General features: G+C 55.6%; 2 protein-coding genes across 8 annotated transcripts; both read right to left on the bottom strand.

The window, feature by feature from the left end:
- Positions 1-3,641: 3,641 nt before the first annotated feature.
- ULK3 (unc-51 like kinase 3) lies at positions 3,642-8,049 on the bottom strand. 7 transcript variants are annotated; one of them, XR_008823006.1, is made up of 16 exons: positions 7,880-8,047; positions 7,494-7,634; positions 7,167-7,287; positions 6,979-7,083; positions 6,749-6,892; positions 6,573-6,655; positions 6,317-6,472; positions 6,134-6,239; positions 5,969-6,009; positions 5,754-5,856; positions 5,572-5,636; positions 5,375-5,453; positions 5,245-5,285; positions 5,122-5,192; positions 4,990-5,044; positions 3,642-4,718 (listed from the first exon to the last, which is right to left on the bottom strand). XR_008823006.1 is itself a non-coding variant. In XM_056346379.1 (15 exons), the coding sequence occupies exons 1-15, from the start codon at positions 7,979-7,981 to the stop codon at positions 4,702-4,704; spliced, it is 1,500 nt and encodes a 499-aa protein (XP_056202354.1). In that variant the 5' UTR covers positions 7,982-8,049; the 3' UTR covers positions 3,642-4,701. The 7 variants fall into 7 exon arrangements, 6 of the variants coding, with proteins under 6 accessions (XP_056202354.1, XP_056202355.1, XP_056202356.1 ...); XM_056346379.1 differs by having other exon boundaries at positions 5,122-5,169; positions 6,573-6,892; positions 7,880-8,049; XM_056346380.1 differs by having other exon boundaries at positions 5,122-5,285; positions 7,880-8,048.
- Positions 8,050-9,064: 1,015 nt separating this feature from the next.
- Positions 9,065-21,908, bottom strand: SCAMP2 (secretory carrier membrane protein 2). Its single transcript, XM_056346384.1, has 9 exons — positions 21,748-21,908; positions 16,636-16,716; positions 15,872-15,961; positions 14,754-14,871; positions 13,939-14,067; positions 13,258-13,417; positions 12,649-12,750; positions 10,791-10,908; positions 9,065-9,719 (listed from the first exon to the last, which is right to left on the bottom strand). The coding sequence occupies exons 1-9, from the start codon at positions 21,802-21,804 to the stop codon at positions 9,573-9,575; spliced, it is 1,002 nt and encodes a 333-aa protein (XP_056202359.1). The 5' UTR covers positions 21,805-21,908; the 3' UTR covers positions 9,065-9,572.
- Positions 21,909-22,358: the final 450 nt, after the last annotated feature.

Genomic DNA, 22,358 nt, shown 5'->3' with positions numbered 1-22,358 from the left:
AAAGGTCTTGGGGTGCCCCAAGGCACGAGGGGCGTAGACAGACCAAGCACATCCCCTTTACAGGGCAGGGGGGGAGCAGTGGTGGGGCTCAAGGGAGAAATCTCTTGTGGCATTATCCAGCAGAAATTATCACGCCTGATTGTGCTTGGCTGTTTTGCCATGTTTCATACCAAAGGGATGCTACATGTGGCTCTTTGTCAGCAGCTGGGTTTAAAAGCAAACAAAACCCCCAGATTTCACAGATTTGGGGCTATTTTAGTAAAAAGCCTTCAGCTCACTCACCAGCTCCCCGCCTCAGTCTCATGGGCACTGTGGGACGTCTGCGGCACTGCTCCCAGCAAGGACACATCTCCACGGGGACAAGACCATGATAAGTACAGGTGTGACTTCAAGCCGGAGCAGCTCCAGCCTGCTGGCATCTCGGCAGGCGGTGGGCTCCTGCAGCGAGGCTTCCTGGAAAAACTTGGCACAGGCTGGGAATTTACTGTTCCAAATCCCAATGGAGTTGATTAGCTGCGATTTGTTTTCACAGGGGAGTTTGGTTATCCAGGAAAACAGAGGAGAGGGAGCTGGGAAGCTGGTGTAATCATCATTACTGTTATTATTGTTATAATAATAGCAAGGATGCAGGATTAGGCCGTGTCTGGGGCTGCTGGGCTGAGCAAAGCTCCCCGGCAGGGCCAGCAGATTGCTTTCTGCCCCCAGCCCCCTGGGAGAACCGTGTGGGGGCCTGGGAAACTCGGCGTACGCTCCGAAATCAGAGCTCGCCTCACCTCTTAGAGGAAAGCAGGCAGGGCTGTGGCTGGCAGGAGGCAGAGGGAGGCAGCTCAGGCGTGATGCTCTGCCCGTGGGGACGCACGTCGCCAACCCTCTGGCCCCAGGGACCGGCTGCTCTGCAGCCCCCCGGGGACCCGGCGGCAGCTCGGGGGCCACCGGCCCCGGGCAGAGCCTGGCCCAGCCCCGCACAGCGCTGGAGGCTGGTGGGAAGAGAGGGAAGAGTGGCAGAAGCAGCTTTAGCTCCGAAAGGAGATCATACCTGATGAGGATCAGCCCAAGCTCGTCTAATCCCTCACCAGGAAAGGGATAGCGGAGAGCAGGCACTGACCAAGCCAAGCCCTCCGGCACGGCACAGCACGGCACGACACGGCACGGCTGTTAAATCCCAGGCTGATGGCAAGGCATGATCAATAACACATCCCGCGGGAGAGCAGGATCCCGACCGGAGCAGGGGGAGGGAGATGGGTCTGGAGGATGCAGCCCTTCGGCTCGCCCCCACCTGTAACCCGCGTAGCCCCACCAGCACACAGCCTGCACCCTCTCCCCCACCTTGTATTCTGCCCCCCTTCCCCACTCCCCCAGCCACAGACCTTCAGCTCGGCGCTCGCTCCTGGCCCACGTGCCGCCACACAAAGGCCGCGTGAAGCTCGGCGGGTTTATTTTAGGAGGCACCATGACCCCCAGGCATGTGAAAAGCAAGCAGCACATGCTCTCCCTGCTTGGCTCCGTGACGTGTTAAGCCTCAGCAAAGCATTCCCAGCAAAGCGTCATGAGCTCCAAGGATGCTGTGAGCCTGCAGCCCTGCTCTCGTGGCTGGCCCGGTGCCCGTACCGGGGAGGAGAGCTTGGGATGGGGGGAGCAGGGCCAGGCAGCCCCTCTCCTGCCTGTCCCCTGCCCATCGAGAGATGCAGCCCATTTGCCAGCATTCCCCACTGCCACATCCCCGAGCATCCCTGCAGCCGCGCATCCCCACTGCCTGCACACCATACCACCGCTCCGGGCATCAACACGCGGGCTACAAAACTTAAAGCAAAGAATTAGTGCAGATTAAAGTAGAAAATCTAAGTTCTACGCTATAAACCTCTATACAATTCCCTCACCTGCAGGGCCAGGTTTGGGGTGGATTTGTCCAAGCAGGCCCTTGCTGGGTGCTGGGGTGTCTCTGCTGGCAGCAGTGCTTGTGAAGGAGCGTGGGTGGGCAGAGCTCCGCTCCCCCACCAGGCGTGGAGCCACCCTGCAGCCGTGTGCAGGATCGGGCCTCCCTTCTGCTGGTAAGCATGGGAGGATGCGAGTGGTTTCCCCAACGGACAAAGCATTAAATGAGCAATCGTTAAAGCACCGAAACAAATGAACCGTCACCGGAGGATGAGGGATCTCTGCTGAATGCTCCGTTTTTCTTTTTGTAGGCAATTAAACCTCCCTGTGAGCTGCTGCGGGAAGGGGTGGCCCCATCCATCCTACTGCACCATCGCTGTGCTGCTGGTCCAGATATCGGGATTAATCTGGATTAAAGAGCACGGAGGAGAACCCACAATTGGCTTCACACACTGACCCAGCTTTTCCCAACTCTTTCTTTAAAGCCCATTGAGTGTTTGAGCTCACATCACCGAGAGGCCTGTGGGCTGGTACAAGGTGGGTGACAACCCCTCTGCCTCTCTAGGTGACAACTGTGACCCCAGAGCCACCCTGTGAGTGATGCTGGGGATGCTCTGGCTCAGAAGAGCCTTTCCTTTGGGAAGGCTGGATGGTGCCAGGAGGCAGGACCGCTCTGGCACGCGTCCCCACCGGGCTTTGCCATGACACCAATGGAGAAGGTGGCCGGAGCAGCGCTTGTTGCTCCCCACCGTGGCCGAAGCCATGCCGAGTGACAAAGGCCACCGCCGCGGCCAGCCCCTGCTGCCGGCTGGGCACTGCTCACCCCGTGCCTTGTCCCCTCAGCCCGGGCAGTGACATTCAGGCAGCACCTTGCGAGCCCTGGTGCAGAAACGACTCGCATCCGTGCGACACAAAGCCGGGACACCCCCAGCTCCGTCACCCCCGGGGAAGCAGCTGGAGCCTCTCCCAGCTTCAAAAGGCTCCGGATTCGGCCGCATCTTCGGCAGAGCGTAAAGGCAGATGCGATTATCCGCGCCGGCTGCACAGCCGTTCCGCCGCCCCGGCAGCTCTGTGCTAGCCACGGGCCGGGGGAGGGCAGGGGGTTTGAAAGCTCTTTAAAGCCTCAGGATATAATCTCTGCTCAGAATAATAATAACAAAGTAATAATAAAATAAATAAAAAAACCAAACAAAAATGCCTTGCCACATCTGCCTGGGAAGCTCTCCAATGGCTTGGGCATGGAGCAGCCCAGACTAAAAGCTAGGGGCTGGGGGGGGAAGAAACCACGTTATGGAGCTGCACCTGGGGTGAAGGCGGCCCTGGGAGCTTTGCTGGGTTCACAGCTCAGACCATCCCTGGGGCCCCCCCAAAATAACCCCACCATTTGCTCCAGGCCCCCTGCCTTTCCCCCACACCTCCCTGCCCAGCCCCGCCATAAAAACCTATTGGAGAAAATGTGATTTTACGTCATCTTTCATGTTGTTCTGTTTTACATGCACACAAAGAAAAAAAGATCTGAAGCAAAAACAAGGTCAAACCTTGCTTTGGCTGCCTCATGTCCCCAGGGAGCACGGGGAGGTAGGGCTCCCCACCAGCACTGCCTGGGGGAGAGAAGGGGACCCTCCGGCTCTGGTCTTGGGCAGGGGGGCAGGGAAGAGGGGTCCCCAGCCCTCCTCAATGGCTCCAGGCACCCCAGGCTGCCTCTCGCTCCTGGGCTTGGCTGGAGACCCCCCCATGGGTCTTCAAGTGCAAACTCGTGACTGGAGGAGTTGGAGAAATCAAAGCATTTATTAAAGACAATAAATTACATTCCCTTGAAATACAGTAGCTAGTGAGACAAGTCCCTTGCTTGGCAGGACAGGCGGACCTCACCACCCCGGATAAGTGACTTCGGCAGGGCTGGGGGGCTCCTGGGATTACGATTGGGATACCGGTGTGGTCAGAGCCCTGAGGAGCGGAGTGGGCAGGATGCCGAGGCTGTGCCTTTGGGGAGGTATCGCCATTTGCAGCCGTGCGACTCTTTCCCTGAAGGTGATTGATTTCTGCTCATCTGTGTTTACCATACCCGTGCAGCACGCACCGTTACCCCCTGCCGAGCACTGCCAGCACCTCGTGACACCAGTGACGAACGCAGCCAGTACCTGCCAGCCCCATGCAGGCAGGTTTAGGAAGCAAATGCCTCGACCTGACGCTCCTGCAGTGAGAGGGAGGCAGGGCCGGTGCAGCTGGGTGCTCGAGGCCAGAGGAGCGACAGCAGGCGCAGAGGTAGTTGCTGGGTGAGAAAGGCACAGCGGAGGGTGGGCACCAGGAGCATCCCCGACCCTCTGCCTGCTGCCGTCACCGACAGCCCAGAGCTCTCAGTGGGGCTCTGTGGGTCTGGGCTGCGCATACACCCACGGCTCCCCTGGAAGAATTTGGGAGGTGGAAGAAACATCCAGCTGAAGAGGCAAGAGACGTATGCGACTGGCAGGGGGGATATGCTGCCGGAGCCCGGTGCCAGGATAAAAATACCCAGCCCGTCGCAGCCGGTGGAGGGAATTAGAGTGGAATAACCCGCCCACTGTGGTCAGGGGAGGCAGACGGTCGAGGCAGGGCCAGGAGGGAACTCTGCCTGTTGGGAAATGATGCCAACGTCCAGGGAGAAGGGCAGGTGGCTCTACAGACCCACCCATGGGACCCTCCCGGGGTGGGAGCCCAAGGGTGAGCCCCCGAGGCGGTTACCCCAAAGCAGTTGGGACAAAAGGCTCATCCTTCCTCCACCCCGGCGGCACCTCTTCGCACGGCAGCGCCAGGGCGGTGAGCAGCATCCCGCCGGCTGGCTCCCGGGCATCACTGCAAGGTACAGGCTGTGCCGGGCGGCACAGAGACCGTTCACTCAGCTGCACACGCCATCGTCACCCAGCCGGGTGGGATCCCAGCCACGCACGGCCCCATGCTGGGGGGAGAGGAAGGCGTGCGGCATCGGGATTACCCATGGGCAGGAATATCCCCGTGGCTGCAGCAGCTGCCGGGATATTGCCCACCACTTCAGCGAAGCCACAAGGGGGGACACTTCCCCAGGCCCCTTTTGTCAAGTCCCCTCCCAGGGGACAAGAGGAGATGGAGACAGGGACTCACTGCTCCGGACGGGCTCCGCCAGCGCCTCCTTGCCCATGGACTGCGCCTCCCGCATCTGCCAGGGGAGAGGGGTGTTTTCCAGGCTGCAGCCCCCCCAGCGTGCTCCAGAGCCCCCCTCAAAAGCAGCCGTACCTTTATCTGATCTTTCAGGTACTCGGCTCGGGCCATCAGGGTCTGGATCTGGTGGACAGAGAGGAAAGTCCCTTCAAAGCCATGCCAACAGGGACACGCCGCAGTCCCACAGCTGGCACTCACCTCCGCGTGGAGCAGCTCCCGCCGCCTCCCTGCAGGCTCCGCTGCGGAGGGAAGAGGGATGTGCCGTCCCATCAGCCCCACGCGCAGGATGCGTCCCTGCCCCGCAGCACCCACCGCAGCCACAACTCACCGGCCAGGAGGAGCAGCAGCTCCCCCAGGCTCTGCTGGTAGAGCTCCAGGGTGTCACGGTCATCTTTGCCTTCCTCCTCCTGCAACAGACCCCAGGGGCCGGGCTGCAGCCGGGGGGATACACCAGCTCCCCCCTGCCCGGGTTTGCTCTTTCCCCTTCCACTCGAGGGGAGACGGGACCCCCAATGCACGACCCACCTTAGCGATGGCAGCAGAAGCCATTTCCAGCGCAGCGCAGAGCCGAGGCTTGTCCTTGGCCATCTCTGCAAGGGGATGTCGCAGTGGGAAGCACCCCGGGGAGGGGGTGACACCCTTCAGCCCAACCCCCCACCGGGTGTCCCCTTCCTGCTCTGAGGCTGGGGGTCCCCACAAAGCGCTACCTTTAAGGAGCTCTCTGGCTGGGTTTTCTTTCTGCAAGAGGCTCTTGTTGCTGGAGGTGACCAATGCCTTCAGCTCCTCTGCTCGGGAGATGTACTGCCCCACCTGCCCACAGCAGGGGGGTGAGGGGACCCCCACCACGGGGACTGGGGGGGCATCTTGCCGAGCTAAGCTGGGAGGATGCCATCCCCCACCTCCCCAGGGGTTTTTGGCTCACCTTAGCCCGGATGGCTTCTTTCCGGCGAGCATCACTTTCATCTGGAGGGAGAGCGAATGAATGCTGGGGTGGGTGGGCCGCAAACTGGCCTCTCCCAGGGTGCTGCCCACCCCCCAAAAGCAGCCAGCACTGCCCAGGACCCACACAGCCCCCGGGTGGACTCACAGTGCAGAGCCGGCACAAAATACTCCAGAGCTTTGCAGTACAGGGAGAGGGCGGTGGAGGCGTCCCCCTCCTGGTCCTTCTTCACCGCCTCCACCACCAGGTTGGTCTGGGGGAGACAAGGTGGGGGCTCAGGGCTCAGCCCCGCCATGTCCCCAGGGACCAGCTCCCCAGCACCCCGCTCACTGCCTTGCAGAGGCTCTCAGGGCCGGGGACGTGCTCCATATCCACAAAGGGGTGGGCAAAGAAGCGCTCAAAGGAGATGCGTTTCAAAGGGTCCCTCTCCAAGAGCTGTCCCAAGAGGTCCCGGCACTCCGCGGAGAGTAGGGGTCGGCTGGGCAGCTGGGGAGGGGCAGGGGCTGAGAGACCCCCGGTCCTGCCGCAGCCCCGGCATGCGGATGGACTGCAAGAATCCACCCAGCACCATCCCATCACGCGTTACCTCAACAGCCCGGTCGCTGCGAATCTTCTCCTCCAGCTCAGCGAAGGAGCGAGAGGCAAAGGGCGGCCTCCCAAAAAGCGCTTCTGCAGGGGGCAAAAAGGGAGCGGCATGGGGAGATGGAGACGGGGAAATCGGCCCTGAGCCAACCCCTGGTGAGCACAAAAGCAAAAGCCCACCATAAAGGATGACGCCCACCGACCACAGGTCCACCCGGGCGTCATACTGCTGGCGGCACACCATCTCGGGAGCCATGTAGAGTGGGGAGCCCCGCAGAACATGCTTCTCGTCCCACGGGGACATGTGCTGAGCAAACCCAAAATCTGTGGGGCAAAGAACGAGGAGAACTTGTGGGGAGTGGGGAGAAGGAATTACCACCCCCAGCCCCTCCCTGGGGACCTGCCCTGACCTGCCAGCTTCAGCTGGGGGTTCTCCAGGGTGCTCAGGAGGATGTTCTGTGGCTTGAGGTCCAGGTGGGAGATGTTGTGGTCGTGAAGGAACTTCAGGGCACAGGCTGGGCAGGCAGATGGGCACGTGGCAGCAGGAGAACACCTCTACAGCCCTGTCCCCCAAAATCTGCGGGCCAGAAGCCCTTACCGAGCTGCTGCAGGAAGATGCGTGCCACCTTCTCGGGGAGGATCCTGCGCATCCGGATGAAACGGGAGAGGTCTCCCCCAGCGCAGAACTCCATGATCAGATAGATGTGGTCACTGTCCCACTGGGAGGCAAGAGGACCCCGTCACGCTGCGCTGGCCGGTCCCACTGCATATCCCACCCACACAGGGTCCACCTGGACTGGTTTGCCCAGTCACAGGCACCAAGCCCCACGGACACACCCCTGGGGAGCCAGGGGGGACCCCAGGACCTGAGCTGGGCCGGTGCTGGCTCAGTGTCCCCCCTTCGCTGGGAAACACCCAGCCCCACCTGGAAGTCCTTGAGCTCCACGATGTGCGGGTGTCGGATGGTCTTCAGGATCTCGATCTCCGTCAGCAGGTTCTCCACTGACGCCCGGTTAAGGCTCCTCTTGCTCACACACTTGATGGCCACCACCTCGCGCGTGTCCCCCTGCCAAGGGGCACCAACTCTAGGGTCCACCCGTAGCTCCCCCCAAACAGCCACCCTAGGGGTCCTCCCCCAGCCTGGGAGGGGTCCCGGGGGCAAAGGAACCCCTGCCAAGGCGGGGGACAGGTCCCATATAGGGGCTACAGGGCTGGCACCCCATATAGAAGGCTGTGAAAAGGGGGAGCGCCGCACGGGGGAGGAGGCGGGGGGGGGGGGGGGGGGCCAGGCCGCAGCGGGCCCGACCCTACCTTCCTGTAGGCCTTGTAGACGGTGGCGTAGGTGCCGGCACCGAGGCGCTCGGTGAGGATGAACTCATCGAGGCGCGGCGGGGCCCAGCCGGGCCCGGCCATGGCCGATCGGCCCCGGACCCGCTTCCGCCTTCCCAGCGCGCCACGGCCGCAGGCCCGCCCACTACTTAAGCCCCGCCCAATAACCGCCCACAGCCTGGCTCAGGCCCCGCCCGCCGCTCAGGGCCCCACCTACCGCCCAAGCCCCTCCCACCGCGCAATCAGCGCCCGCCGCACGGCTCAGGCCCCGCCCGTTACCCCAGCTCAGACCCCCGCCCACCGCCCGCAGGGGGATTTTATTCTGAGCACATCTAGGTTTCATTATATTAATTATTAATTTTATTTCATTTTTTTTTTTACATGAAAAGATCAGACGCAGCAAAACCCACCCCAGTACCCCCGGAGGAAGGGTGTGTGAGCCCACTGGTGTGTGGCCAAGGGGGCTGGGAGAGGGGAGAGCAGTGGGCAGCCTCCCCCCCCCCCAGCACCCACTGCCCCCGCAGGATGCGGGTACACACCGCGACCCCCGTTGCTGGGCAGGCAGAGGACAGGGGCTGCACGAGGTCAAGTCTGCAAGTAAACCCATGGATGGATGGATGGATGGAGGGAGAGCTGGGGGGCTGCAGCGCACAGCCCCCACCACACCATCAGGCCCTGCCCCACACCCCAGGGATGCTGGGCACAGCTCCCAGAGCTGCACACACACCCCAAACCTTGGGCAGAGGAGGAGAAGGAGGAAGGCAGGGAGCTGCCCCTGGAGAAAGATTCATTCATGCTCTCGCCTGGCAGGCTCTCAAGGTTAGCCGGCGAGGGACGTCGCTGGCAGAACTGGCGTCCTCGGTGCCGCTGGAGCAGCGCAGCCAGCGAGTCGGGCGATCCTTCTTCCCCCTCCCTTCCCTGGTTTAAGGCCGCGGTGAAGACTCGGCCCCCCACTGATGGCTTCTCCCCCTCTCCATGCCTTGGGCTGCTGCCCAAAGGGCACAGGAGCCCCGAGGGCCATGATCTCTGCAGGATCCTTGTGGAAGCAGAGGGGGGTATCTGCCACAGAGGGACAAGGAGAAAGGTGTTTCCTCCCTTCTCCAACCCAGCCCTGCTCCCAGGTTTTAATTCATGCCACATTACCCCAACTCTCAGGCAGCCGAGCAGTTAAGAGGTCAAAATGCAGCATTGTTTAAGTGTAATAAACCAAAAGTACAGTTTCTGCTCTTAAAATTAACAACATAAACTACATGCAAGTTACAACCACCCCCACCCCACCCTCCAAAACAGCAGATAATCAAATTCTTCATAGCAAAGGCCAATAGAAGAGAGGAAAAAAAAAAAATCAAAAAGCCCTTCCCCTTGCCTTCCTGCTACAGGCAGGGCAAGGAGAGGAAGAGAAACAAATGCTCCGTATGTCCTGGACAGAGAAAGGTATTTGCTTCAGAGAATGTCTCCCCTATCTCCCCACACCCTAAAACAAGACAGGGAAAACTAATAGTCATAAATGTAGGCCAGCTGAAGCTAAAAAACCAGACCTCTTCTCATCTGGAGTCGGCATCACAGAGCTAACATGGTACTCCCAAAAAGTGCATCTTCAGGGAAAAAAAAAAAAAAAAAAAAGGTTGGGGTGACAATGGCAGAGGAAGCGAGGGGGTGGCAGCCCCAGGAAGGGCTAGTTTCCCCGGAAAGCACTCTGTGCAGCTGAGGAGGCCACCCCAGCAGCTGCATTCTGGAAGCCCCTGTTGGTGAGGATTCCTTGGGAAAACTCCTCCTGGGCCCTTTGGAAACTGGCTCCCGTGCGCCGATACAGGGAATGCACCTGGAAAACAGAAAGAGAGCGGGAAACAACACAAAATCAGCATGCAGTCATGAGCTCGCTGCACACACCTTGCTTGCCAGCTTGCTTTTCCTCGGCCCTATTGCTAAGCAGCTCTCTTAGCAGCTAGAGAGGATGGGCCGGAGCCACTGGCTTCCACCTCACCCAGCACGTGATGCTGTGGATTTCAGGAGACCCTCAGTTGTCATAAAACGCGGAGCTCTCAGCCAAATGGCAGGCATCAGACCAGAAACCCCGCTCTCCGCACTGTGACGGTATGGACACTTAGCCCCTGCATTTACAGATACTTGCAGAGCAGGACCTGAAGGTGCCCACAACTACAAGCATCAGGTATTTCCTTCAAGACACAATTTAGGAGAACATGAGGAGGAAGCAATGGGAACAGGACCAGTTCAGCCTGTCCTTGCCTTCCCCAAAGCTACATTTCTGCTGTTAATTGCAGAAATACAACCCTCACACAGTCGCTCAGAGGAAGGAAGGGGGGCTTGTGGCTGGGAGCCAGCAGGAAGGTGCTTGTTTCGATCCCACCAGGCTTTCAGAAGTCCCACAACACTGTGGTAGCAGTGACTGTAAGGCCCTGGAAAGCCAAACAAAGCAACGGCCACCTCTGCTCAGCCAGCTCCGGACACACTCAAGGTAAAGGGAGGTGCAAGTTTGATGTCGGTGTTCAGTAAGGTGACATTTGGGACCTCGCTGGTTGTCTTTGGATGGCAGCTGATGCAGCACACCTTGCTACACTCTCCTTTATTCTAACATGCACGGTTAATGGCATGCCTTACTGAAGCACTTGTGCATCCTCTTCCCTCCCCAAAGGCTACTTTCCCACCTGCAAGTCCCCTTAGTGTTCAAGCAATGTGGCATCAATACAGGAAGCACAAGCAAAATTACTTCCATTAAAAGCTCTTGACCTGACAGTGCCCCAATTACACCTTCAAAAGCAAGCTAATCCCCAGAGAGATGAGAGGAGGTGGCAACCTCAGGATACCCTAGGAGCAGCCTGATCTGTGGCTCTGCGATTCAGCCAAAGTCACACCTTGCCTCCGAGCCACTCACCTGCTTCAGGAGGAAGAGTGAGAGAACCGCACACAGCGTGAAGAACCCTGCCACCACCATCATTATAACCGTCACGGCCAGGTTCCCGTGCAGCTCAGACAGCGCTGCAATCCATCCACTGCGAGAGAGAGGAGAGCAGGGTGAGCATGGCAAGCATTCAGTTCACAGGATGAGAGGGAGCAGAGGGAGAAGACGCACCGACAGTTGTGTAAGAGCCTTTGGGGGAAGGCTGCAGGGAAGTGCAAAACCAGCCATAATGGCTGTGGAAACAGGGACCCAGGTGCTCATCCAGGCACTTTTTTGGGGGCCAGAGTTTCCATTCTCATTTTTACAAGCAATGTGCCTCTACACAAGAGAGCTGTGCTCACCTCACCCACCCACGTTACAGCCCTGGCCCCTAGCCCACCCCGCCTTAAGAGGCAAACCCAATACCCTTAGTGCCATCATACATCACGTCACTTCTACAAGCAGCTTCTCAAAATTCAGCCACGTAGCGCAAAGACAGGCTGACACATCTAAATTGGAAATTGGAAGAGATCAGCTGGCAGATCCGAAGCCTAGACTTACATGTCACCATGACAGCTCTGTGTGTTGGATAGGGAGGAAGAGGAAGGAAGGGGTGAAGTCAGAGCTACAGAAAGGAGGAAACTGGCAGTTGTTGAAGGGAAGGGGCAGGGGGGGACGGTGGGAGTTAACAGTGCTTGGCTGTGGGTGAAAATACCAAGATGCCTCACTCAAAACACCCTCCTACGTGCTGGAGAAAGGAACCTTCCAACTGCTAAACCAAGCAAGCCGTGTGCCACCAGGAGAGAGGGAATCAAGTGAGCCAAACCATCCCATTCGATGCACTGCACAACTTCTTGCTCGTTACCAGGAAGCGGAAAGGCACACCATGCACTACAGCCAAAAATAAATGTGCTGCCTGGCTCGAGGAAACACAGCAGAAAGCTCAAAGCACGCTCTCCAAGTCAGCTTAAAAACAGAGTGCCCCCTCCCAGTCCCCCGTGACTCAGGCAGCAGCAGCTAGCAGGGGAGGGAGCACGTGGACAGCTTTGCCCATGAGCCCTTCTGCAGGCAGCGGGCAAAAATAGACAGCAGTTTCATTGTGTTCATCACCTGAAGGCTCCCCCTCAGGAGAAAACACACTAGATGTTAACCTTTTCACTGTTCACAGAAACTCTGGAATCTGACCCACAGCCAAGGCAGCAAGGCGAACAGCAAGGCTGTGCCCTCACTGCAGCGAGGCACTGCTGGCAAGAGGATTGTTGGAGCCACGCCAGAAGCCCAGACTCCCCCTTCTGTACAACACCATCCAGAAAGGGTGAGGGTAAAACCCTCTCTGCTTATATTTTTGAAGCACAGCCCACCACCAACACACTCAAGAAATTCAGTAAGAATTTGGGGACAGAATCAAGCTGCTAACAGCAGGTACCATACCCAGACTCCAGGTCAGAGAGCCCTCACCTCCACACACTACAGCCCCTGCCAGGGAAAGCTCCATTTTAACACAAGGCAGATGCGGTCAGCAAGGTTCAGCATCAAAAGGGGTAAGTATTATATGTAATAAGTGATGTGGAAGGCAGCAGAGGAGGCATGGAAGGTTTCACATACTCCTTTCTGCACTGGCCCCAAGCAGAAAAAGTACGTGCCTTCGCTGGGGCTAGGACGGGATGAGTGGAGGAGAGAGGCAGCCCAGCTGGGACCTGCCAGACTGTGTGTCGGGCGAGGGAGGAAACCCACGGGAGAAAGAAGAGACAGCTGTCAGAAACGGACCCCAAAGCTTCTGACAGTCACAGACCTGGTGAGAAAAAGCATCCATGCAGGGCTGTGACACAGCAGCGTGTGAAACCAAGCTTACCTGTCTCCCCAGCCAGGAATGCCGACAGCCTGGATGATGTAGATTGCTATTTGGCAAAAGAAGATGAAAAAGAAGACGAAGAAGCTGAAGGAGCTGTCAGACCTGCAGGAGAGACAGCAGCAAGAGTGAAACCCAGGGACGTGATCTCTGCACAGACTCCCTTCTCTACAGGGAGGGAAACTGTTTCAGTGAACTCCCTTCTCCCGGGGAAAGCTGCTAAGGAGAAGCAATTTCAGGAGGAACTTACGCAGCAACACAACTTACGCGTCCACTTCGTATCACTAAACCAGAGCTCTGCCCAGTGCAAGATGGGCCAGAGGCAGCCAAATGCACTGTGCTCAACACACAAATGTACCAAACAGTTTCTCAGAAATTAATAATAAAGCAGGACCCTGTGATTGGCTAGGCTTAGATTTCAAGATGAAAAAGGACCACCACAATTAAGCTCCCTCAGCGACTTCTAGTATGTTTAGGAACAAGTGGCTTTGATCTATTTAATGAAGCAAAGAGCTGGAAAAGTCCTGCAGGCAATGTACGATTGGAACAGATAAAACCAAAACTCCACGCACTAGAGGACACACCCCTGTTACAGAAAAAGCTAGTACTTGCCTGAAAGCCTTGTAAATTGGTCGGTACCAGCAGAGAAAGGCACAAGGTGTGAATAAAACAAACCACAGGATCGAGAGACCAAAGTCTACTCCCCTTTCTGACTCGACTGTGAACCATGCCAGGCAAGCAAGCAGGTTTAGGAGCAAGGTAATCGAATGCACTGTGCAGGATGGGAGAGAGAAAAAAATATCAGTAAGTTCTTGGAAAACTCAGACGCATCCCTAATCTCTCGCTGAACACCTGGAGCTCCACAGAAATTAAGGAGACTTTAGGCCATCTAATTTCCTTGCCTTGCTTGAAAGGAAAACAGAGCTTAACCTAGAGAACCTCATCTGATCCTGCTGCTTACAACCAAATCTTAAATCTTTTCAGAGCACCAAAACTGCCAAATACAGTTGAGACTGTTTTTCACCCAGTCTCTGAACTGTGCTATCCACTGTTTTTCAGAGTCTCAGGAGAGTTGTTAAAGTCTCTCCATTGCGCAAAACCAAAATTCTGTCATGAACAAGCTATTCCCAAAGCATAAACTTTGAGTCCTTTACATTTGCCTTCACAAAAAAGGGAGACATTACTTTACCCTTGCAGACAACACCCACAGAATTTACTGTAGGGCAAAGCTCAGCATTTGATACAGAATCTTCTTAGGAAGAATTTTTAATTGCAGTTCAAGCCATTACTTACGCATCCACAAGTAATACAGCATCTTGCATATCCGCTGGTAGTCAGCTGGGATGTCTGCAGAAAAATCCTGATAAAAACACGGCTTGATCGGACACTTCTTGGGAAGAGGTGGCCAGTTGTTTTGCCTTGCTGTGGAAAACAGAAAGGAGCAGTTCTTCACTTGGTCTTCTCTCATTAAAAGACTAATTTGCATGCCACAATTTGCAAGTAGCCATTCATATACACTGACATTAACAGCTTGGAAGAGGCTAGGTCTTGATAAGAGCAGGTGGCACAGCAGGGATGTGTAAAAAAAATCCGTGGGAGGCAGGACTCCCCTGCAATGGCCCAAGGGCTGTCACAACCATTGCCACTCGGCACTACGAGTCCAGATCCAGCCATCTCAAACCAAGATTAGAGGATAACACTGTTTTGCAGTGGTTAAGAGAGCCTCAACACTGGAAAAACGCTTTATTGCTCCCAGTGAAAAGCTTCAGTGTGGCAGCATCACACATCAGCTCAGGCACCGATACAAAATTGGTGTTTGAAGAACTTAATGTAGCCAAATGCAGATGCTGAGAGCACGCTCGAGGCAGAGACCCACCAGAGGTGGTCTCCAGAACCTCATCTCTGAGCTCATTTCCTATCTTGTAAGTTATGGGATGACAGGTACAGTCCCAAGAGGGTTGCCACAGCTGTGAAGGACTAGAGGAAAGACACATGGCTTCTAAAAAAGCTGCATACACTCAGACAGGCTGAGCCTTCAGCAAATCCTGACAAACCAAGCGACCCAGGCTTCCCTGGGCATCACGCTCACTGCAGGAAGCAGTACTTACGATTAATGCTGGCTGCATTACTCTGCAATTCCCTTTCCTTCTTCTCCAACTCAGCTGCCTTCCTCTCTAATTCTGCCTGCTGCTGAAGAAGCCCAGCCTGTGCTGCCGCAGCCACAGCCTAGAGCAGGGGGAGAAAAAGGTAAATCCTTCTCTCACTGAGGCACCAGCAACACCACCAGCAAACACAGCAGGTGCCAAACTGGAATGGAAGCAAAGGCAATTCAACAGCAAGGGTTAAGGACAATTTGAAAGCTGAACACCTGTGGCTGAGCTGAAATGTCTTGAGGCTTTCTGCCTTACCTGCTGGAGGATGAAATCAAGACCAATGCAGAACTCCACCCAGACATTCCTCTCTTATCCCATGGGAAGATAGGGCTGGAAGAGCCCTCAGGAGGCTATCCAGCCTGCTGCCCATCCTCTATGCCCTTTCCTTTCAGCAAAGCTATGCTTTTCTTGCAGTTTCTTCTACCTCCCAGTTCACCTCGCTCCTCTAGGCACCTCGCAACAGAGCGGTTGGCGAGACTCCTGAGCTTACCTTCCCTTCCCAGCTAGGAGAGGACGTTCAAAGGAAAGGCAAGACAGATGCCTACCACACCTCTTAAGCATCTCTTCTGCCTGCTTGCTAGTCTGAGAACCGATCCTTTCTCCTAGCAGCCTTGGCTTTTCTGCTCTTTGGATGAGATGCTCCTGGCAGCCGAGTACTTGCCAGCCAGTCCAAGCAGCAGCTGCAATATATAGCTAGACTGCATTTACACTCCTGGAACAGAGCACGTCTGAGCAGTCACCAGAACTAAGCTAAAAGCATTAGCAGGATACATTTCAGTGTTTGCAGAGGGAAAGCCAGAGCAAACAGACTACAAGGCAAAGTGAGCTCCGCCACCAGGGGGACAGGGAAAAAGGCCTAAGAAGAACGTATGCATCTATGTACTCCCTATAGAGATCTGCTTCAGCAGGCAGGTACAAATCCAAGTTTAAAAGATCACCTGCAGCTTTCCACATCCAACACATCCAAGAGAATCCTGTTCCCTTCCTACTCCCACAAGCCTCCAGAGGCCACAGGAGCCCTTCACACTCTCTAGCCCAGCTCCTGGGAAGGCAGCAGTGAGGGGCTGCCATACCTGGGGAGTGGGCTCCACGGACGTCTGCAGAACAGCAGGTTGTGAGTGGCCAGAAGGCTGCACGGCTGGCGTCGTCCGTGCCGCATTTGTCTGCAAATAAATGACAAGCAACGAGGCAAAAACATTACATATCGCTTCTTTTAGCAAAGGATAGTTCAAGTTTTAGCGCTACTAAACCAGAAACCACTAGCAGGAAGCAACTCTACATTTTCACAAGTTTGTTAGCTCCTTAATGCACTGGGGGCACAGCACTTGAGGATTATGGCTGTTAGGCAAAGGAGAAACAAAAAGGGATTTCCATCAGTTGTTTAAACCACAAATATTGCTTTACCCTGGTTTCCTGTTCTCCTTTTCCCATCTCACACACGCAGCAGCCAGGAAATAAGAATGAAGTTCTTGCAGCGATCCATCAATGGTATCGCCACAGCACCTCAGCTCCCAACCCAGAGACCAAATAAATATTGATGTGTCCTGCCACAAAACATCTTCCCCTTCACACTTCATATAGCTTTACTGCGAGCCAGCAGTGAGTTTGAGAGAAGCTGTTTCACACGAGTGGAGAGCTCCAGCTGGGAGTTTATTAGTGCTTAGGCGCAGCAGCGGTGGCTCGCAGCTTGCCACACACGCAATGAGCTACACCGTCCGTGAGGAAATCGGCTGCAAAAGCCTCGCTCTTATTTTTTTCAAGCTGCTCCTACCAAGGGACCTTCTACACCACTAAAACCACCACCAAAATACCTAGTGCAAAGACACGTGGCACGTACCAGCTGGGAGTTCTCAGAAAAGGGGTTGAATTCATCCAAGCCACTTTGGCTCGTGTTTGTGAGCTGTGTCACAGAGGGATCCTGAAAGGAGACAGAGCAAAACCAAATCAGCATCGTACATGGCTCATCACGAGCTTATACATTATCTACTGCCTGCCTTCCATCCGCTCGTTAACTGGGAACCAGATGGGGTAAAACACATGCCACAGGCGTGCCCTTGGCTGACAGTGGATTTGAATAACCAAGGAGATGACTATCAGCAAGGCAAGATTTGTGGGCAGAAGTAACCTCCTGTTCAGCCAGGAGTACATCTGAAGAACCACAACACGCTCTCCACACAGGAGCCCTTTCTGCAGATTACTACTGCTTACCTACAGCAAGTTATTCCTGATTTCCAGGGACTCAAAGCAGGACATGGACTCATTCCCCACAGTCAGAATGTTGCTGGGCACCCAGGACCACCTCCCAACCCTCACATGTACCACAAAGCAAGCGAGGATCCACAAAGCATAGGAGAGCCTCACCTCACAAAATTAAATTCCTGGTACAACTGGTCCTGCTATGTCAGCTGCCACCCAGGACATCTGCACCAGCAAGCTAAAATGCCAAGGGTTGCTCTGAAAAAGTGAAACGCCCAGGAAAATTGAGCTGGGTGTGTGACACCAACTACTTCTGGAGGTTTTAATGCTGCTGCCATAACAACTGCGTTCACCTGTACTCACAGCATCTCCCAGTCACTTCCATCAAATAGTTTGATTGTTTAAAAAAGGCTCTCTGCACCTCTGCCGAGAATGCCTTTCTTCCTTCACCTGCAATGCACGAAGCTATTTTTATCTTCTTTTTTATACACACTGCCTTCCATAAAGAAATCCTTCTTTGATAGCCAGAGTTTGACCTCCGGACTGCTTCCCTCCCCAGCTACTAGAGAAACAAGGTACTTTTTGAACTCAGAAATCCTACTACGAGAACAGCCCGGCAACCAGATAGCTGGGTGTGGGTTAAAAAAAGAATTTAAATGTGGCTTTTTCTCCCTCCCTCCCCAGCAACTCATGTCTCCAGATTGGTCATTTTAATTTTGTGGTTAATGGGGTGAGAAGCAATTGAGACTGTGACAAGGTGAGAGTTACCAACGGAGGCGTGCAGGGGCCGAGCAAGTACCTGTGCTGCAGGAAAGTCATTTGGCTGGTCTGTAACTCTGGAGCCGTTCCTGAGGCTTTAGCGCAGCCTTCTGCTGAACAAGCCTCGTACAGTACAGTTAATGAGTAACTTCACACATCTCCGCGATAGCAGGCACTCCCTACGCAACAGGTTGCACTAGTTTATGAATCACCCTGGGCTGAGGGATCTCAGACAAGTAGGTTTTAGATGCTGCTTGATGAAGTACAACTCCCCAGCCAGGCAGGGCTGTAACAAACGGGGAGCACCAGCAGAATGGCCACGCTGGAAATAAGGGCTGCAAGGACTCCAGGCACAGGTTTTATTTCACCACTTACTCCTCTGGAGGTTTCAGCTTAACCTGTTTTGCAGACGCATGGGCTGTCTACGGAAGCTTACAAGTCAATTAATGCACACTAGCACGACACCCTTTAATCCAGACCAGGCAAGGTCCCAGCCTGACTTTAGTCCAGCAGACGACGACTGCACAAGGAAGAGAAACTCCCTTAAAGGTAAGCGAAGAGGAAAGCAAAGGCTGCGTAATGACCTGAAGAGCTTGAATGGTCAGACTGGGAAGAAAAGTGCTCAGAAATAAGGAGAAACACTAGAACACTGAGGCAAAATACACATTTTTCTTCCCTTTGCTCACCTCCATTCAAAAAGATAGCTCCCAAATTAACCAGCACAGCACTGCTATAGAAAGGGCAGGCTGCCAGCGGCCTGTGCAGGGCAGGGAGAGCGGCACCACCGTTTCACGGCTTCCAGCTGCAGAACAGTTTGATTTCAAAGGGAGACGACCTCTTATCAACCTCTTATCTTACCACGTAGCTTAGAAAAACCCCCACAATAATTTAACTCGGTGGCATGGACAAGGCAAGGCAGCTCAGCTTAACTTGCTTGCTGTTGTGCAAGTCTGTGTAAAGTAGATATACGTAGAGCAAGGAATTTGCAACAAAGCTGAAGTGTGTTTGGACACGTGCCTCTGCACCCTGGCTAGGGCAGGAAGGAAAACAGCAGCTGTGAAACAGAGGGCGATACGAAGGCACCAGCTTCCGCAAGCCTGGACTACACAGTGTTAAGGATGAGTAAGCAGAAGAAATGGAGGGGAGATGAACAAGAAGTTGCCCACAAGCTTCACATTTTACAGTTACTTTCTGCAGGCTAGAAAGGAAAAGGCAGTTGACCCTCTTGCAACAAGCACAGGCCTGATCCTTAACATCATGAAACAGGGACTTAATTCATCCGCTGCACCACTTGAAGCCACGTTAACCAGCTGTTCCCCTCCAAGGAAGTAACGCTCTCCTCTGCTCTGAAGGTCCCCACGTACCTTTCCTTCCAGAGGGTTTAGGTGTTAGGACCCCCAGTTAAACTCAAGCAATTCTCCTCAACTTCTTTCCTGCTTCAGAGCTATGGAAAAGCCTGAGCACCTGAAGGCTCTCTCCAACTATTCCACTCGATTTAATAAGCCCATCCAGCCACAAGCCTCACGCTCACACATCAATTATAAGCTCAACTCAATCTCCAGAACGCCAGCAAGCAGATCCCCATTTGCTGCCCTTCCTACCATTGCTTCCTCAAGCAGCAGGGATAAAGTCATGAAAAATGACATCAAGTTCCCCAGTACAGAATAATTTTGCCTTTCGACCAAATTGCACTGACAGGAAGATTAAAACTGTTATCAAATGCAATGATTAATGCAAATATGTAGTTGCTGTCGCACTGTGACAGCTGACAGAGCTGCTAAAAGATTTTGATACAACAGGTCTATGCAAGAAATTACATTCTTCCATTTCTATCTGTTCCTCCAAGTTAAAGAAACAAAACAAAACGAGATGCCTCTCTAGATGAGATTGAGGCATGAGAACTCAATTGAGAGTCACCTGGAACTTCACACAATTGTCTAAATATCAGAGTAACTGCCCCATATATCACCAGTCCTGCAGTCAGTCACCAGCATGAGACTCCGGAGCACTGCCACAGCCTGGAAGATGAACCAAGAGAAACCTCAAGGATTTTATTATCAGTATCTCTAAAAAGGATGGCAGTTGCCAGTCCTGTCTGAAGCTTACATCAAACATCTGGAAATAGCTGCCACTTATAGCAAGTTACTGAATAAACAGAGGCATTTAATCATCTCTCCTTAACTGGTTATAATAAGCAACAGAAAGAAGAGCCACAGATCTTTTCAAGAAGACCAAAACAGCTTATTTTATACCAAGCTTATTGAAAATTGTGAACAAAGTCTCCTTAAAAGGCAAAGATCCCCAGTTAAAGCAGGATTTACAGAGTACGAAGCACTACACTGGGATCCACAGCAAGGAAAGATGACCTGGTGCTCTGCCCAAGAGATATTCATCAGCGTGACAAGGCTGCGAGGGTGAAGATGCTTCTACACTTTCAGCAAGATCTCCAGAGCGTGTGGAAGGGGATGTCAGCACCAGCTGGGTGGCCAAACAGCCTCCCCAGCCCTGCACGGCACCGAGCCAGTGCGTGGACCCAAACCCTGGCAGGGAATGGGGTCATTTCATCAGATTTACTAGAGCAGGACAGCACTGTCCTACGTCGTCAGATGCCACTTTCAAATTGGAGAGACAGGGCTTTGAGGCTCCAGGCAGCAGCAGTCAAGACATTCCTCACATCCAGCTGCTGGCAACTGGGGAGATTTTTCTTTAAAAAAAGGGACAAAGGTGAACATGAGACCTCATGCTCCTGAAAGAAGGATATAAAGGCCACAAAGACCAGCTGTAGCTGCGAAGAGCCATCAGACAATTGCAGAGGCATCCATGGCATGACATATATTTGACCTCATTAAAAAGTAAGCGTGGCATCAGAGCTACCTGCTGTAAATTGCATCCAATCTTTTTTGTTTAACAGTGAGTAAAGCACGGGCATGGCCCTGTTCCATCAGATACCGGGACAGCTTTAATATTTATTTCCTCGTTCCGAAGCGACAAATCCCTGCGTGAACAGCAGCTGTACCCATGAGCCACCCTATATTCCCCATCCCTGGAAGGGATACTATGGGCACAGTCACCCAAACCCTTCCTGAGACACACGAGAGCACATTACAGTGAACACGAGGGTAAGGAAGCATTTTTTTCCTTCTGATTTCACTTGAGATCCTCAAAACACTCAGCTCCATCGATAAACAGTTTCACTTTGGCTTGGCCATGAAATCAGAGGGGAGGACATCACCCCGTCCTGCCGCTCACGTCCCGGCCAGACGGCAAAGGCCAGGCAGTGGGTGAAAGCCAAAGCCCGGACGCTCTCACACCGGAGGGGGCCGGAGAGGCCGTTCCCGGCCAGCTCCCCGGGGCGTCGGTGACCCCCCGGTTCAGAGCGCGGAGGCTGACCCCGCAGATGAGAAACCCGCCGAAAGGAGACCAAGTCCCCCGGAACCTCGAAGGCAGCCCCAGGCCCGGGCCCCCAGAGCCGCCGCCCACGCCGCGGGGTGCCCCGCGGGCCGGTGGCAGGAGCTAGCCGTTACCGGCGGACCCCAGGCGGCAGCGCCCGCCAGGCCGCCGCGCAGCGCTCCCTAAGGGCTCGGCCCCCCGGTTACCGGCCGTGGCTTCCACACCGCCGGCACCTGCACCCAGCCGGGGGGCGCCGAGCCCCCTCCCCAGGCCCGGAGAGGCGGGGCTGGCCGCGCAGGACGGGGGTCCCCCGGGAGGGCTCACGCCGCTCCTGGGGGGTGGGGAGGGGGCGCGGGGACCCCGGGGCTGGCGGGGGGCGACAAGCGAGGCGGGGGGGGGGGGGCGGGCCGGGCCCGCGGCCCGGCCTAGGGGGGTCCCGGCCCCAGCACGCCCCCCCTAGTCCCGCCCCCTTCTCCTGATTGGCCGCGGCGGGGAGAAGCGGCGCCGCCACTGGCTAGCACCGCGTCAGTCAGTGCCACGTCCCGCCGGCGCCGGGCGGGGGAGGGCCGGGCGGGGGGAAGGGGCCGCAGGGCCCTGCGCCCACCTGGAAGGGGTTGATGTCCACCGGGTCGGCGAACGGGTTGGTGTCGAAGCCCGACATGGGCGCGGTCCCCGCTGCTCCGCTCCGCCGCTCCCGCCGCCGCCGCGCCAGGTACTTCCGGGTCAGCCGAGGCGCCTGCGCCGCGTGACCGGCCCGGCGGCGGGGCGGGTCTGCGTGACGTCACAGGGGCGGGCACCTCCTACAGCGCGTGGCGGGGGTTAACCCTATAGGCGGGGCCGGGCTCCATAGGGGGGGGCACCTATAGCGGGATCTGGCGGGGAGGGGTGGGGGATCAGCCTCTGCACGGGGTGTCCCCGCAGGATCTACAGCACGTCCCCTATGGAATGTCCCCTATAGAAGAACGTCCACCACAGGCGAATGTCCTCCATAGAAGACTATCCCCGACAGAAGAGTATCTTTCATAGAAGAACATCCTCTATAGAATATCCCCTATAGAAGGATATCCCCTATAGCCCCCATAGGCCCTGCAGATGTTCCTGCGGGCGGGCATTGCCGGGCCCAGGAGCCTCCGGCTGGGCTCCCCTATGGCCGCTATAGGGTGCGCGGAGGGCGCTGCCCCGCCCCGCCCCGCCCCGCCCCTCCTCTTCCGGCCC

Source organism: Falco biarmicus, chromosome 7 (assembly GCF_023638135.1).
Source record: "Falco biarmicus isolate bFalBia1 chromosome 7, bFalBia1.pri, whole genome shotgun sequence".
NCBI classification, from domain to species: Eukaryota; Metazoa; Chordata; class Aves; order Falconiformes; family Falconidae; genus Falco; species Falco biarmicus.
This window is presented reverse-complemented; position numbering and strand designations above follow the sequence as displayed.